The 18,165-nt window shown below is 46.4% G+C and overlaps 1 protein-coding gene across 4 annotated transcripts in view; it reads right to left on the bottom strand.

Annotated features, from left to right (window-relative positions):
* Nucleotides 1-18,165, bottom strand: part of PKP1 (plakophilin 1) — an 83,205-nt gene that overhangs the window by 17,751 nt on the left and 47,289 nt on the right. For all 4 annotated transcript variants that reach the window (XM_034767561.1, XM_034767560.1, XM_034767558.1 and 1 more), the window contains 4 exons: nucleotides 13,939-14,345; nucleotides 5,737-5,881; nucleotides 4,233-4,440; nucleotides 2,676-2,853 (listed from right to left, as the gene is read on the bottom strand). In XM_034767561.1, coding sequence (XP_034623452.1) covers nucleotides 2,676-2,853; nucleotides 4,233-4,440; nucleotides 5,737-5,881; nucleotides 13,939-14,345 — 938 coding nt within the window. The remainder of the gene's footprint in view (nucleotides 1-2,675; nucleotides 2,854-4,232; nucleotides 4,441-5,736; nucleotides 5,882-13,938; nucleotides 14,346-18,165) is intronic.

Below are 18,165 nucleotides of genomic sequence, written 5' to 3'. Positions count from 1 at the left end.
GACCAGCACACAAAGGTCCCCTCCTCAAGGCGAAGCTTCAAAAAGTACATTGTTTAAAAGACTCCTTTGAAGCTCCTAACATTGCCCAGGGTTTACATGAGTCATGTCTCTCTCCTAGAGACATTACATATGATCTCACAACAATACGAACTCCTAAAATACTTTAACTGAATTCAGTAACGTTTAGCGTAATCCAATAAGGCTTGTCCGGGATATTGCAGGAATTTGTCGTCTCTCTCACACAGGGGACACCAGGTTTTAAGAAAAAGGGGCAAAACTTCGATTTAAGTGGTGATGGTCTCACTGCGCTATACTCTGGATCAGGTGTCGGCTCAGACAGCAGAGTTTTAGCAGCGGCATGAAATGGTCTTGTTTTAATGCACCGGTAGCTCGCAAATGAGTGGTTTGCAATAGCTCACAGACACCTGCCAGCCAGAAACGAGTGGCTAGGCTTCTGTCAATGATCAGATGTCCATGTCCCTCATTATTACCGACCCATTTTAGGCCCAAACTGACTCAAGTTTGGCATTATCTCCGTGGCATTGCTATGCATTATGGGCACAAGAAATGACAAACCAGTGCGCAGAAGACTGACCATGCCCCCTGGATGGCTATTTTTGCAGTATCCCCCGATACTGCCATTTCTCCATTAATATGTATCCTCGTATCTGAGCTCCAGTGCCTTTAGAGGGATGGAGCAGATGATAGACCTGCTTACAAGAACCATCCTGCTGCGTAACTGCGCAGGGAAAGTTCTCCTCCAAAAGAGGGATGGAGGCAGTAGCGCACTGTCCTTCAGAAGTGATCTCTAGCCTCAAAGGGCTGAGACCTCTGGGGGCTGATAGTGATAGGCAGAGTAATCTGCAGTCCCTGCTGCAGTCCGCTTAGTCAGTTTCACAAGAGAATGTAGCTCCCATTAGCTAGCGCGTCTGGCAAGGGCGCAGTCTGTTGCTACACTCCCTAAGGCAGCGCTTCAGTTCGTTAAAGTACCTAATTATACAGCTTTTTCATCTCCCCACTGAGTTGTTCCCAACGTGATGGGGGAGCTGGAGGCTGGTAGAAGAAACTGCAAGTCAGGACGAAGATCTTCATGCTAAGAAGTTCTCTGGTTTTTCCAAGAAAGAAATAAAACCATCCCATACCCATATATGAGCCTCTCACTTTGACATAGACACTTACACTGGGATGGGCCAACACCCAGTGACTGTAACTGGAATGAAAGGATCCAGTATAAAAAAAGAGAATCAGCTAGAATTTGCTGGCAAGAGATAGTCATTAGAGCTGGATCGAAAATGTGGAGGTTTAGTCCCGTGCAGAAAATTTTGACTTTTCATCAAATAATGGAAAACAATTTTTGTTTTTGTTTTTTGGCAATCAAAATTTAAAAAAATTCAGCTGAAACCTGAACATTTTTGGCCCAAACCCACCGACCTCATCCCCCACCCCAAATTCCTTGTTTTGGCTAAAAAAATTCAAAAAGTTTTCTAATGAAAAATCAAAACTTTTCAAGGAAACAAGACACTGTCTGTGAAAAATTTTTATTTTATCAAAAACCCAATTTTCTATTGAAAAACAAGTTCAGTGGAAAATGTTCATCTAGCTCTAGACACCGTGAAAACTTTATGAATAGGCTTGGCAGAATTTCACTTGTATTTTTTTAAAATCATGAATGGTGTAGAGAAAGTGAATAGGGAAGTGTTATTTACCCATTCACATAATACAAGAACCAGGGGTCACCCAATGAAATTAATAGGCAGCAGGGTTAAAACAAACATAAGGAGATACTTCTTCACAACACACAGTCAGCCTGTGGAACTCGTTGCCAGAGGATGTTGTGAAGGTCGAAAGTATAGCTGGGTTCCAAAGAGAACTAGGTAAGTTCATGGAGGATCGGTCCATCAACGGCTATTAGCCAAGATGGTCAGGGATGCAACCTGATGCTCTGGGTGTCCCTAAACCTCTGACTGCCAGAAGCTGGGACTGAACAGTGGGAGATGAATCACTTGACAATTGCCCTGTTTTGTTCATTCCCTCTGAAGCACCTGGCACTGACCACTGTAGGAAGACAGGATACTGGACTAGATGGACCATTGGTCTGACCCAGTATGGTCATTCTGATGTTCTTATAATTTTGATGGATAATATCAATCATGCTTATTTTAAGTATTTTTTTTTATCAATTTAAATGTTTGCAGTTGCAGGAAATTTTGGGAGATCAGACAATAATTAATGACAGTAGATGCTGAGATTCAAAAAGTTAAAGGTTTATAACTTAAAATACAAATTGTCAACATCACATGTCAAAATATACAAAGTAAATATCCTTAAATCAAACTCTAATAAGTTCTCAAGAGGCATTTTTCTTACTTTGCTTGTCTGTAAACTGAGATTATTATCGATTGAAATATTTTTCATCAGTTTTGGTGTGTATGTTGAAATCAATGTTTACTGACATTTACCAATAAAAATTTAATTCTTCCAAGTCTATTTATGAAGGAACATTCGGAGGAGGGTGGCATTTTCAGCAAAGATGGGAAATCTTACTTTTGTGTCTAACTGGCAGCCGTGTAGATACGGCACCTATTTTCCCTAATGTGTTTTAGACACATCAACACAAGGGGCCCATTTTAAGCATAGCCACAAAGGGTGTGAGCAATGCTTGTCTGCTGACCTACCTCAAACAGCCTGTAGCATTGAAGAACACCTCGGGGTCAACAATTTCTCTTGTCCTATTACTGACCCCATCAGACCACCCCGAGAAAGGGATGATAACATAATCTGTCAAGACAGGGAGGGCTTCGTGTATCAAATCTTCTTTAAGCTCATCAGTGGAGGACAGGTTCCAAAGCAGCCCTAGAAAGAAAATGCAAGACAAACATGACCTTAAGGTCTTGATGCAGTAAAGGCCTGAATCTCCTCTCACTAACATTGTAATTAGGGAATAACTCCATGAAAGTTACATCCATGGAAAACTGTGCAAAGAAGAAGAGAATCAAGCTCTAGGTCTACAACTGAGGCATTTGAGACAGCCTCCAGGTTTGGAGAGCGACACTCTGGTCCAATCTCCTCGTCCAATCCCAGCTCTAACAGAAAAGGTTGTTTCATCTGAAACCAACCAATATGTCACTACATGATCAACCTGTGTGGTGCTGTGTGTACAATTCAAACCCCCAAGCTTCCCAGTACAGACCCAGAATGTCACCTCTTCTACCTAGTCCATATTATCATGAGAAGGGTCTTGAACCTAGTTCTTCCATAATGCATTGTACTAGCTCAGTGGACTCCATCCTTTCCAGGCAACAAAAACCTCTTGTATTTCAGGCAGTGTTCACTGCCTCCTATTTAACTGTGTGCCCTCTAACCCACGATGGGACTTGGGCATACTCTAAATTCTAGTTTCAGAGTATATACAGTTAAATGGGAGATTGTAGAGGCATCACACCGGCCTGGGACAGAGGCCCCCTATTACAGTTCAGAATGGAGCCTGGTGTCAAGTACAATATAATCAAATACAACTCGGGCTGACCCACTGTTAGCACATGAACTTGATCTCAGTAGAACCCAACTCTTCAGGAAAAGCCTGGGACACTAAACAGACTAAATTTTAAATTAATGGAGATATCCTATCTCCTAGAACTGGAAGAGACCTTGAAAGGTCATCAAGTCCAGCCCCCTGCCTTCACTAGCAGGACTGTGCAATACTCTCTGAAATAAACCCCCAAATCTCAGCTCCTGTCAGACCAGGAAGGGGAACTAAGTGCCAGAGGATGGGACCCTCCCCTGAGAATGTCCTGGACCCAGCTCTCAGATGATCACACTTCGGCCCTGATAGCTCAAAAACCCTCAATGATCACAGCTGTGGTGGTAAACCTGATCGGATAGGTGTGATCTCTAAGTCTCAGACCTGATTCACGGGCCAGTAGTTGGGAACCCCTGCCACCATGCGCAAGAGCCACAAAGCTGATAAATTGGGCAATCCAGGGGCCTGATCCTGCATTGCCTTGCACTTTGTGTTGTCATTTGCATCTGGGGAAAGTGAGTGCAAAGTGTCATGCTGGTCTGGTAGTGTTGTACTTTGCACAGGTGCATATGGCAACGCAAGGTGCCAGGCAGGTGAGACTCAGGCCCTGAGGTCTAGGAGCCAGATCCCAAGGTGTTATAGGCTGGTGTGGAAGTCAGTGGAGCTATCCTAAGTTACACCAGCTGCGGCTCTCTCATTTGCTTGCATGTACCTGTCAGCTGTTTCTGTATTTCAGTGTTCGGAGTTCTCCTCAGGAGGCTCACGCACTCCCTTATCCCATTCTGCCGTCGGGTTTCTAACTTGTTGGCAGGATTTCTGAAGACCAGGTTTCTAAGAGCCCCAGCTGCAGCCTGCTGGACATTTTGGTTTGGGCTGCGGAGGAGTTCTATTAGCTTGCCAATTCCACCCAGCCGGTAGACCTGTGAGAGGGGAAGACAGACAAGGATCAGCATCCCATGAAAAGCTCGTCTATTTGCTCTGGTGTATTAAAAGATCATGGCGATAGACGTTAACACAAGAAGACAGCATAGTGTGTACTAATTGGAATTGAAAAGATACGCTAAACAGTACAGGCTGGCTAGACCCAAAATACCCCATTCTTCACAAGGCAGTCAAATGGGTTGATAGCTGTAGTCAAGAGAGTCTGTGCTAATTGCCTTGATGACTAGGGTATCAGATTAGTGAGGCAGTGTGGCCTAGTGGACAGAGCACTGGCCTGGGACCAACTGGGTTCTGTTCCTGGCTCTGTTATTGACCTGCTTTGATGTTGGACAAGTCACTTCACAGCTCTGTGCCTCAGTTTCCTCTTCTGTAAACGCAGGGATAATGAATGATACCCCTTTTGTAAAGCACTCTACACTCTACCGATGAAAAGAGCTAGGTATTATTACTAACAGATGTCAGCAATTAAGACTTTCAAGTAATGACTATGGGCCAGATCCTCAGCTGGAGTAAATTAGTGTTTGCTCCCACTTACTTCAGCAGTGCTATACTGATTTCCATCACCTGAGGATACAGCCTCATGAGTCTTATTACTGCAGTGAAAAACTACCTAAAGACAACCTTATAATTGTAATATAACAACTTCCCATAGTGCTTTACCTGCACCCAGAAACCATGGGCCACATTCATAGGCGACATGTATGTTGGTGTAATATATACTCAGAATCAAGGGGCCAAATTCCAGGCTGATGTGTAAGGGGAGGTGGGTCTGAATCTAAGTCTAAGGCAGCCTAGAGTTGATGTAACATACATGTTGATGAGACTGGGGGAAGGTAACTGTCACACAAGCTTAGACTGTCTGTAGACCGGTAGACTTAATTCGTCTCAGCACTGAATTGGTCCTACTTCTCTAAAGTAACCAGAGCCCCTGTGAAAGGAATTCATTGCTGTGAGCCTAGGAGCTAGCAAAACCACCTGCTCATAAATGAATGAATGAATGAATGAATGAATTGAATTGAATTGAATGAATGAATGAATGAAACTGTCAGCTGGGAAAAAATGCCTTGATATTTGGAAGCCTCACTTAATGAACCTTGGGGTACATTTTCACAAAGTGCTTGAACCCACAATTCCAGTTGAAGGCAATGGAAGATAAAGATGTTTGGCACTGCTTTAAAATCAGGCCCCAGATATCTCATGTGGACTTTCTAAAATGAAGGCACCCAGACCCAGAGCCTGCTTTTGAAAATGCAGCCATGAACAAGTTAGTTTACCTCTTGCTTGGCAGATTCATCCTGGAAGCAGGTGTGCTGGAGGTAGTACGCACCCATGGCTTGAGATTTCTCATCGGAGGAGCACAGGAGCTGTATGGCTTTCTGGATGGTCATTGCCACGCTGTCCAGCTCATCATTGCATATTCTAAACAAAAAGAAGGGAAAGAAATGGATCAGTCACTACGTGGCAAGTGCAAGATGCTTTAGAGGCTGATGACTTCTTTGAAAGATGCCACCAGATTCAAGTAGGCAACAGCCCCTCAGCCTACTCCTGTTAGATCTGATGGGTTTGTTTATCTAGACAGATCTATCAATATTGCAGTATGGTCCACGCAAAGAGAGCTGCAACCACCATGAACGCAAGAAACCTGGTGGGCCAAGTATTCAGGTTATGACTCAGTTTTTACCCAGTCCTTACTCCCATTGACATCCATAATAATGGAACAATGTAGTTTGTTTACAAGAAGAAGGCTGGGAAGCTGTGTGTGACCTCTTGTAGATTTCAGACTGATGCCCATGATCATACGCATCTACTTTAACATTCAGGGTGCTAAATCACAAGCTTGTTTCAAGGAAAGCCATTGTTGTTTGTGGCCATGTTATTGTCAGAAAAAGAGCCTAGAGAGGGAGGTTTTAAGTTGAGTTGCAGATGGACACTGACAGTGGAATGATTGCAGATGTCTATAGAATCCCGAGGTGAGTGACAAGAGAGTATGGACTTGGTGGGGGGTGGGGTGGATGGAAAGCCTGGGAAAAAAACAACCCAGACCTTTGAAAATGCACCTCCTTGCTCTGGAAACGAGGGGCCCGATTATCTCCTGCCTTGCACCTATGCAGAGTGGGTAGAAAGTGCTCCCACTTCACAATGCTAATGACAACACAAAGTGCAATGCAAGGAAAAATCAAGCACTAGCAGTCCAATTGTTTGTTTAATTTTATTTAAACAATTAACTGAATGCAAGTGGAAAATGGTAGGTCACAGGATGGGTGAGACTAAAATGTTCAGGGGATTTGGTGGAACAAAGCACCCAAGAGTTCAGCTTCTGCCATGATGTTTTCCCTTGTTTGTGCTCTTGTTGACATCAGTGGGGTTTTACCGTTGACTTCAGTGAGTCACGATCAGGTCCTGTCAGGACATTGTGTCTTTGGGAACTGGATGTTTCTTGTTTCAGCATATGGAGGGAATATCCCCGATGGAAAAATCCAGCAGACTCTAAAAGAGACTTATATCTTTTCTACGGAATTTTTAATTAACCTATGAGATTCTATATAGAGAGACGATCCTCTATTAAATTCTATTAAACAATCCACAGAAAGGTGTCATTCTCTATTACATTGCATAGATTGTCCAGAGTAACTTCCATGGTACCTTAATGGTTTCATCTCTATTAAGTTCTATAGGATTTCCCCATAAAGGATAGCCCCTCTTGCTGAGATTTTGTTATTAAGCAAGAAACAAAGAAGTGCAGTCTCATATAAAATGGGGGCAGGAAAGGTTGACTTTGAACCTTTGGATCCTCAGAAGACGTTTGCTCTGGGCCATGTTTTGGTGAAGGTTCAGGATGGTGTCATTTTATCTAATCCATTCTGACCATCTCTACCAGGCTGATGGTAGCTTTGGAACTGAAGCCCTCCCTCCACAAACAGAACAGACATAGCCTGAGCTGTGACAGGGGAAGTTTCTCCCTGCACTTTATCCATGCTGACTGGGAGAGGAAAGTAGGAAAGTTCTATCTCCGGGGATCATTCAATCTTTGGCCATTCTGCTGAGCATACCAGCCGATGAGTGCCAGCTGTGATGGCGGCTCTGATGATGGCATCCAGTTCTAGAAGTTCTCAACGCAGGGGCAATTTTATAGGCGAGTTCCCCAGTTTTTCAAGGACAACTTCCCACACAGGCATTTCCACAGAGTGACAAATCCATCTCCAACCAGAACCATAGAGGGAAATCTCTGTAACCAGATCCAGTTCCACAGTGGAAAGGGTCAGCAACCAGAATCCATTTTCTCCAGGGGAATTCATCCAAGGGAACAACTCCTCACTCAGGTTAAGTTCTACAACCAGAGCAACTAAGTAGAATGGAAACTTTTCTTCTTTGTTATTGAGAGTCTAGGGGCCCTGGGGACGAAGTTGCAGGGAGGAGCTAGGAAAGCCACTGCTCATTGTTTATTAAAAACATTACAGAGAAGATAATATCCACAAGCCCAATGATTCCTAACATATGACTCAAAACCCCTTGCACCAAGCCCCTTTCCACAACCATTAGGAGCTCAAATATGGCTCAGAGTATTGTCACTCATCTTTGATCCACCCAAATAATTAGTGTTGAAGCTTTGGCATCATAGGCAGCTATCTAGGCGGATTCCCTTACATTCTTCATAGATTCACAAATTCCAAGGCCAGATTGGACCACTGTGATCTTCCCGTCTGACCTCCTGAATAACACAGGACATAGAATTTCCCCAAAATAATACATGTTTTGAACCAGAGCAGATCTTTAAGAAAAACATCCCATCTTGATTAAAAAATTGCCAGTGATGGGGAATCCACCAAGATGGGACATTTTTCTAAAAGATCTGCTCTGGGAATTATTTTGGGGGAAGTTCTATAGCTTGTGTCATACAGGAAGTCAGACTGGATGATCATAATGGTCCCTTCTGGTCTTAGAATCTATCACCCTTGGCAAGTTGTTTCAATGGTTTGAGAGCTAAAGACCTGAGAGATGAACCCCAGTGTGCTATTCACAAGACACTGAAAGAAGGAAGTTTTCTTCCTATCGTGAATGACTGCAGTATGAACCCCTGCTAGGCCAACTGTGATGGATGTCATAACAAACAGAGGCATCACACTACCTTTGGGAAACAGATACACACTTCAGGCAACTCTTTCTGGCCTCTAGTGGACCAGGCCGTGATTACTTGTGATGAGAGTCTGAACTATGGCCATTTGCAGAGGCAGTTTACAGTAGGGAAGAGACTCAGGGCTAGTCTCCATATTTAGTATTGCCCCATGGTTCCATCGGCATGGACAGAGAGGATAGATACATTCCCTGCTATTGACCTCTCTTCAGTCTCCCAGTCATCTCCAGAAAGGAGCTATATCAGGCATCACGACCTCCATCAGAGGTCTGCAATGCTGGTTATGACAGATCAGTGAGGTGTTGTGCTCTTACATTAAGAATAATTTATATTGCTGTGGTTATGGCGGCAGCACCCAGCGCTTCAGGCACAACCCATGCAGGCCAGGCTAGCGTAGCACAGCCCCGGCAGTGTTGCCAGGATGTCTTGTGTTAGCCACACATGGACAGTGATGAATACATCAGGCTTTGTACTGCATTCCGGCCAGGCAACAAGTCCAGAGGATCCCATTCGAGTCAACAGCTTTGCTGCCTATTCCATAGCATCCAGTCTTATACCAGTGGCCCTTTTCTTTAGCTCAGGTTTTTAGTGCTCCTCTGTCAGTTATTCTCTATACGACTTACGGTCATGCCCACACCTGCTGTCACTTTTGAGGTGATGAAGCATTTACTCCATGAGATGTTGACCAATGGGGGCAAGTGGGTCACCACATGCCATTGCCACCAACAGCCACACATTTTAAGGTGTACCCAGCAGATGTATCTTAGCCTCTTTCTTCAGCCTAAAGCTGAACGGTGGGGTTAAAGCAAACATGCCAACCATGTCTTGAAAGAAGATCTCAGTGCACATCCACATTATGGTTGACACTGTTCCCCTTCGAAATTCAGTACATGCTACAGCTCAGGTCCAGTAGTCCTCATGCTAGGGAGGGTCTGCGGGCACCAGAACTCACCTTTTCGTCCTTACAGAGAAGAACACTGAGTCCCTCTCTGGCAGGCTATCATGGAGCAGGTATAACTGACCTAACTTGGTGGGATTTGAATCTGGGACTGGAAGTGCTAAAGGCGAGAGCTTCTACAGCTTCAGCTAAAGGTAGGACTCCCCTAGCTGGTGGCAGTAGTAGTTTTCTGTCCTCTTATGTATACCAGCTGGAGAGGGACGAAAGACGCCCTTGCTCCTAGCGTGCATTATATACAGCATGCCCTTCACTACTTGCTCATAGCGTTCAGTTTGAATCTGGTGGCCCTGGAGTGAAGGGAGCTTTCTCCTAACTGGGCAGAGTCGCTACAGATCATTTAGCCAACATGGCCAGCAAGGAGTGACCGAGTGACACACCATACGACTGGAAGAGGAACTGACTGCAAAGAGTTCCATTTAGGGACATGCAAATGGCACTACTTGGGAGCTGATCAGCTGCAGCAGCCATTGGAATAAGCACAACAAAAGGCGCGTTCTGAGCCCTCAAAGACTCTGAGCTGGGACTTGTGGCCCCCAGTGAGTCCCACCATGCCCCAGGGCTTAGAACAGGAATATCATGCTTTACATCCAGGTGAAGGGGGAAGCAGAGGTGAGCGAAGAGGTGATTGTCTGCTGTGAGTTAAACAAGCTGAAGATGTTATTCACATAACCACTGAGTCTGCCTGATAACTGTTCAGAGCAAACTGTCCAGCCAGGACCTGGTGTATCGGGGGGGAGGGGGGAACTACAGGTCTTCAAGGGGGAAAATTCTCAAACCAGACCAAGTTCTACAAGCAGATCTGAACAAGTTCTACAAGGGGTCAACTTTCCCAACAGAACCAGTTCTACAAGGCAGGGGAAAACCCGCAACAAGGTTTTGTTTTACAAGAACAACAATTCCACAATCCAAATCTACGAAAGACAATATGCTTCCATCACAGCCAATTCCCCAACCAGAACCAGTGGTACATGAGTGGAGTCCTTCCCATACAGAAAGTACTGCACAAGAGAGAGGTCAGTTCTAGAAGGAGAAGAGCTGTCTCCTAAAGAACTCAGAGAAAACACACAACCAAGAATAGTTCTAGAAATACAATAATGCCCTGACCAGATCCAGTTCTGTACAAGGGATTACTCAGTATAGCTAGCTTTACAATTCTAATCCACTTAGCATCCTGGTACCAGAGTACAAATAATACCATAGCCATACCAAAAAGTTAAATAGTATTTTCCATCTTCTCTTGCTAAAAGCCACTGTGATGTGTGCTTGTAGTTCTTTTTTAATTCAACTCTCATCCCTTTCTTCCTTTTACTTCTTACTACTTCTCCTCCTCCTCCTCCTCTTCTTTTCTCTGTATCATTTACTTGTCCCCAACGAGGTAGCTTCAGAATGATTGAGGAAAAGCCAGGGCTAAAAGGATGGGTTTACATTTTCCCAGCCCAACCCTATTCCACAGCAAGACCTCTCCAACCTCAGCCCATTCTACAACAGAGTGATGCAGCAGATAGAACTAGAACCAGATGGGCTAGCAGGATTGTTCAGAACAAGACCAGCTCTACATTAGGGGTAATTCTCTGTCCAGGAATGGTTTTACAGCAGGGATAGCACCCATATCAGAACCAGTGCCACAAGGAGGACCACTCATGATTGTAAACAGTTCTCCAAAAGAGAAACACCCCAATCCAGCTCAATTTTTCAGGGGTACAATGCCTGCCTATACACTGCATCAACCTGGATCAGTTCTAAAAAGGAGAATTCACCCAAAACAAGACCAGTAGTGCAGTGTGGTCAATCCCAAAACCAGGACTATCTCTGGAGAGGACCATCAGTCCAGAGAGATTGCTAATAGGGAGGATGCTTCCCAACCAGAACCCAGTTCTGCAAGAGGATAACTGCACAGAACCTGTTCTATGTAGGAGGCAATACCTCAAGCACTCTCAGTTCTGTAGTAAGGAACCACTTATTCAACTGCATAATCATGTCCAGTTGTTCACGGGAGACAATTTGACAAGCAAGGCCACTGTTTCATTGCAGACAACTTATTCTCTGACACAAAATGTTCCTAGTATGAGGACAACGCCCCACACAGTCCCTGTTCTGCAAGGTGAAAACTCCGCCTTAAGAACCACTAGTACATAGTGGACAATGCCACAACCAGGGAAAGTTCTTCAATAGTATCCATTACTCAACCAAGCCCAGTTCCTCAAGGACAACAACTCCTCTCAATGATGGGGACAGATGCCCAAGAAAGACCTGTACTTCCAAAAGAACAAAACGCTGCCTAAGTCTCGAAGGGGCAGAACTCTCCAATCAGATCTAGTTCTACAACAAACTGCACCCAGCCCAGAAGCAGTTCTACAAAGATGGCACGTCCCCAGTGAGAACAAGTTCTACAGAACCTAACAAGCGCACAGGTGACAACTCCACAACCAGACCCAGGTTACTAACAACCTCCATCAGAACTAGTTTTCTTCTCCTCAGCCTCCAAGCAAGAGTGGCTTTTCAAAGGGAACAACTCCCTAACCGATCTACACAGAGGAAGTGTCCTTAATCTCAATTCACTCTAGAGGGCAACACACACTAGGCAGAGTCACTTTGACCAGACAGACCACTCCCCAAACTAAACTAGTTCTACAGTGGGGGACAACCCCCCTGCCAGGTACAATTCTAAAAAGGACTAAACTCCCCATCCAGAACCAGTTCTACCAGGATGACACCTCCCAAGCCAAGTCTAATGCTTCATGATAGACAACTCCCAAGTCAGAACCAGTTCTGCAGGGTGAGTCACGCCCCAAGCTGGGAGGGTTCGGCAAAGGGGACCACTCCCTAACCAGGGGATGTTTGGCATTGGAGAGCATTTCTGACACAAGGGCAGTTCTGCCTGGAGTAAATCTTCAGAAAACCACAGCCATTCTTCAAGGAATCATATCATTCCATAATTATGAGTAACTCTACATATGAGTCAAGTATCAGAGGGGTAGCATGCATCCGACGAAGTGGGTATTCACCCACAAAAGCTCATGCTCCAATATGTCTGTTAGTCTATAAGGTGCCACAGGACTCTCTACATATGAGAAAAGTCCCATGTAGACCAGCTTTTTCAGTAGGGAAACAACGACCCAGCTGGGACCAATTACTTAAAAGTAACATTCACCTTATGCAGAAAAAATCTTTATTGTTGCAACTGTTCACTGGGTGTATTTCTTCATCCTACAGCTCTCAGTCTACTGCCCATAACTCCTTGGTCAGAAATTCCTGGAGTTAATTGCTTCTAGTTATGTAAATGGCAGCCTTCCATCCCAAAGCAATTACAGGGGTTAGGAAATGAGCCAGTGGACAACACCATGCTCTGAGCAATGTGCCATCCAGCCACAAGGTAAGCCGTGGCTAAACTGAATAACATTTTGCACGTGTAAATGTAGCGAAGGCTGCGCATGCATAAAGCCAAATCGCCAACAGGCCAGCTCACGGAGTCTCAGACCCTGCTAAACACCTGTGGACAATTTTCAATGAGGGAGATTTACAAGTGGTGTGTAAAGCTAAAAGTCAAAACTCAGCGGTGATCAAGGGGCATGAACTGGCCCCCAAAATGGAATTTTCACAACTTCTGCTTTGTGCTCTCAGGCTGAATTAGGCAAGGCTTTCGGGCAGATCCTGTTGTGATTGCTGTTTTTATTGTAATTATTAATTCTATGCAGTGAGGCAGCACCTCATAAACCAGGGCCCTATTGTGCTGGTGCTGTACAAACAGAGAAATGGCTAATGAGACAACGCAGGTTTGAACACCACGGCTCAGAGCATCACCTCCTGAGCACACCCTAGGCTCCTCGATCTCTGAATGCAGATGTTTGAGAGACAGTGATGTTTGGGACACGAAGCACCTCTGCCACCCCTCGTATACCTCCCACACTTGTACGTGTCTGATGGAATTGCATACTGTGTATAGGGAAGGGAATGAGCAGAGTAGAATAGATCACAGCATGATTCGGGATCAGATTTTGAAGTACTTTCACTCTGTCGTCTTTCTGGACAAACTCGCAGTTGGACTAAATCCTGAGGCCCTTACTGAGCCTCTGCTCATCCTTACTCGCCTCCTGCGGAAATCAGCCAGTGCTGTCTAAGCAAAGGCTTCGTTCAGGAGTGCAGTAGGACTCAGTGGCACTCACCAGGTACCCAGCACCTCTCAGGATCAGACCCCAGGAGCTGGCTATTTGGAAATTGGACTCGCAGTATGAAAACCGGTGCTTTTTTGCAGGGAAATGAATGCCAACCCAAAGTGGCAGGGCGAGCAGGAGAGGCACTCATCCGAGGCCCCTGCATTCCTGGGATTTCACCCTGCAGAGAAGTCCTAGGCTAATCCACTGAGCTCACAGGCACGTGGGAACTCACCTGGAGCTGGACATAGAATGCCCATACACCCCATCCTGCCTGCCGCTCGTCACAGGCTGGGCGTACAACGCATCCGGCTTGTTGCCCAAAGAGCAGGAGAGATTGCGGTCCGGGAGGGGTTTCCGAGCAGTCCCATGGTGGGTGCTGCAGGTGCTGTACATGCTCTGGCGGTTCAGGGTTGCCTTTTGCACTGCCTGGCTTCCCATCTGGTTTCTCCTGAGCGTGCCCCGGGGAGGCTCGCAGCACAGGTCAGGCTCACTCCGGCTGCTCTTAAGGCAGTAGTTGCCGCCGGGGCTGGTGGGGCTGCAGACGGATTTGCTGTGGTGCCGGTTGCCCCAGCCCTCCATCTGACTGTAAGAGCTGAAGCGTCGGTTGTCGGTCTCTCTTTTAAGGGTCCCGTTGTACATCTGAAGGGGGAGGAAACAGGAAACAAAACAATTAAAAGGGGCTTGAAGTGACTCCCAGGAGTTCACCAAATGTGGCCAAATCCTGAGGGGCACTGAGCCCTGGCTTTAATGGGAGCTGTGGGCACACCACCCATTAACTACAATAGGACCTGTTCATGGTACTTTGAGGGTCCCCATTATCCTAGTATCTGAGCACCTCACAATCTCTGCCATCTCTCTCCTCCCAGGTACGGCAGTGCTAATATCCCCATTGTACAGCTAGAAAACCAAGGCTAGAGAGACTAAGTGACTCACCCAGGGAGTCTGGAGCACAGCAGGGAATTGAACCCTGGTCTCCTTGCATCAGGTTAGCATCCTAGCCCCTGAACTACCCCATCTGCTTGTAGTTTTACTCAATACCATGCATTAATATTCATCGCCAAGGCTTCTAAGCCTCTTAACCAACTCTATATACACCTGACCCACCTCACCTAACACCAACATGCAGCCACTTCTCGACTGGAATGTGGCAGCCTTTGAACAGAGTGCAGCGACACTGCCACCCAACAGAATTTGGCAGGGCATCAGGGCAAATGTCCCATTTCTCACAGAATGGGATCTTATATGAACTCCAGGGGTCTGGAGCTCAGGTGTATATGTCATGTGAAAGGCGTGTCACCCCCCCCCATCACAGACACTGACTCTAACACTATTCTATCCTTCCCATTGCTTGCTTTGTCCTTATTAACTCTTTTTATCCATCTTCCACCCTGACAGACACACTAACCTGTATGTGAGAATTCCCCAATAGAGGTCCAAAATGGGGCCCATGTGGGGAAAACAGGATGGATTTATACATTAAAGAAGGAGTGAATGATTAGCTCATGCCAATGATAACGTTTGAAGTTTTGGAACAATAAGGTGAAATTTCTTAAGAAATGCCAGGGATACGCCAGCAAAACGCCACCGTATTTAGTTCAAAGAAATGGGCCCGATTCTGATCTGTTACACTGGTGCACATCCACAGTGACTTCAGTGGAGCTACTCCAGATTTGCCCCAGTGTAACTGACCTCAAGAACTGGCCTGAGATTCTGTTGCAACAACACCACTTCTGGATGCTAACTTTGGCATCTGCCTCTTGGAGGGCTGAACTTGGCAGAGGCTTGGGAACGTTGCCAGATAGGAAAGGGGGTGCTAAGGTGTTTTACTCCATGTAAAAAACAAAACAAAACAAACCCAGGCAGTTAGGACAGCTTTCCTGACAGACAACTAGCAACACTGGAAATCCTGGCCCATTCCTCTTACAGCGTAGTGGAATCTGCATCGTCAGGATACCCATGTGGACACAGCCTTCGGTCCCAGTTACGCAGCTTTCCTGATCAGCAGAAGATGCCAGGGATACTAATGCTGCTACTAAGGCAGTGGTATTGTGAGGAGGCCCCGCAGCCATGCTGCAGGCCAGAAAAAACAGAGCCTTTGTCCGCTGCCTGCTCAGTGCTATTCTAATCTAGCCAGGTTCTTCTGCCATGCCCATCGCCATTGTGTCTGAGCCCCTGGGCAGGGAAAGCTGCGAGACACATTGCCCCGACGGCCATAGCCAGTGCCTGCCTTTGACACTGGCTCCATCTCTTAAATCCCCATCAACAGCCATTACAGGGCAAGGCCCTGAGCTCCTTGCTCAGCCCTACAAATGCTCATGGAAGTTGGGAAGCTACACCCTGAGATCCTTCCGTGGGGCTAACGCTGCTCTCAGTTCCATCAGTATACATCTGGAGTGACTCCGGAGTGACTCTGCATCACTGAGGACAGAATCTAGTTTTCATGTTCACTCAGTCCTAACCCAGGCAAACTCCCATAAAAGATGAACAGAAGTCTTCAAAATTTGGCCCACCAGCATTGAGTGGCTTAAGGATCAAACTGGTTCCTCACAGGACAACCCCATTAGGCAGGGTTCCTAATTCCACACGTCCCAGTTGAACTGCACTCTACTGAACAAAGGGAGCGCTCCCTTTCTCTGCCTCCTCCTGTTCCTCTTCCAACTAAGCCAAGCTTTGGCCTGATTTGCCCTGAAAGAAAAGGGCAGGGGAAGAGATGACTTGGTAACTTACTGGTCAGCTACAGTGAAGAGGAACTGGGGAATGATGAACCATTGTCATGGGCCCCCATCCAAACCCTCCCTGTGAATTCTGGGATGGGATAAGCCACAGCACTGTACAAATTAGGGCTCCTTTGGAAACTCAGCGTCCGTGGTTGAGAGTGGGGCTATAATGTTGCCCTCCAGCTCAGAACAGGGCAGCTGCAGATTTTTACCTTATGAACTCCCAGCCCATCCTACACATAGGTGCTGAGTGGATTTGTTGAGAGACTCACTTCTCTGCTTTGGCCTCTGTTCTACCTGCACATAAGGCCTGATCCATAGTCAGTGGGAGTCTTTCCACTGACCTCCAAGGGCTTTGCATCAGGCCCGTACCGTACACAGCAACCTTCAGATAACAACTAGGGCCGTGCCACTTGAACGAAGTCTAGAATGGGAACAGCCCGGCAGCTGGCAGCATCTGCAGTAAAACTCATGCACTGGCTTCGGTAATGAGCTTCTCACCACACAACAGCTGTTTTCCCAGGAGTGTGCAAGAGGTTTCCCAACTACCCTGCCCCACCCAGATCGGAGCTGTGCTGACTTGCTGGTGAGGGCTCACTGTCTACCAGAAAAGAGTCTTCCCAAAAAAGGCAATAAGCTGGAATTCGCCATTCCAAGGACGGTGGGGAGCAGAGAGAGTTTATCAGCTAAACAACAACCGCCTGCCGGCCGTGCTAAAATGCAGGATGAAATAATTCCCCCACAACATACGCACCAAGACAAACAGCGTGCACACGCCCCCATCCACACACCTTCCCTCATCTGCTCTCCCAGCAGACCCCCGATGTGAACACATTGACAAGAAAAACAGCAGCTTCACATCAATAATATGTTAAGTCCTTAATGGAAACATAATAGATAGTTGAATGGCTGCAGCAAAGGCCCCAGGGGCTCAACATCTCTGCCAAATTGCTGACAGCTCCTCAAAATAATCCTAGCAGCGTCAAACCCGACACTGACTCATGAAGGGAAGCCATAGCAAGGAGTGGGGGGGATGCTGAGTCAAACAATCTGCTGCTTCTTTATTCCACCCAGCCCCTAGAGATCACATACCCTTGAGAGCTTGCACAGAGCAAAGGTGATCATGGCTAGGCAGGAGAGAATGAGCCAAGCCACTCCTGAGATGTCAGAGCCTCACCCACTCTAACTGCGTCATTCCTAGCAGCTAGACTCTTCCCAAGGGTCACTGTGGAGGGTCCCATCTCTACATATGATGTATCCGTGTAAAATGTAATACTGAGATGGCTTTGGTCAAAGGCCATCTCCCTGGGGCCACTAACTATTGGTGCATGGGTGGCATTAGCCACTGGATACAGCAAAGTCTTCCCCACACGGCCACCACTGGTTGATGGAAGTTGTCACAGGGCTGCTCCTCAGCGAGGCTCTCTGGTGCAATACTAAGCTGATACTCCTTGCTGAAGCTGTTACCAGAATCCATCTTATACACCAGGGCTCTCAAACGTTTGTCCTGATGACCCCTTTCACATCGCAAGTCTCTGAGTGCGACCCCCCCCCCTTATAAATTAAAAACATGTTTTTATATATTGAACACCATTATCAATGCTGGAGGCGAAGCGGGTTTGGGGTGGAGGTTGACAGCTCGCAACTCCCCATGTAATAACCTCGCAACCCCCTGAGTGGTCCCAACCCCCAGTTTGAGATCCCCTGTTATACACCCACCTGTCTCCCTCATGTGTATAGCA

Source organism: Trachemys scripta, chromosome 4 (genome assembly GCF_013100865.1).
Source record: "Trachemys scripta elegans isolate TJP31775 chromosome 4, CAS_Tse_1.0, whole genome shotgun sequence".
NCBI classification, from domain to species: domain Eukaryota; kingdom Metazoa; phylum Chordata; order Testudines; family Emydidae; genus Trachemys; species Trachemys scripta.
This window is presented reverse-complemented; position numbering and strand designations above follow the sequence as displayed.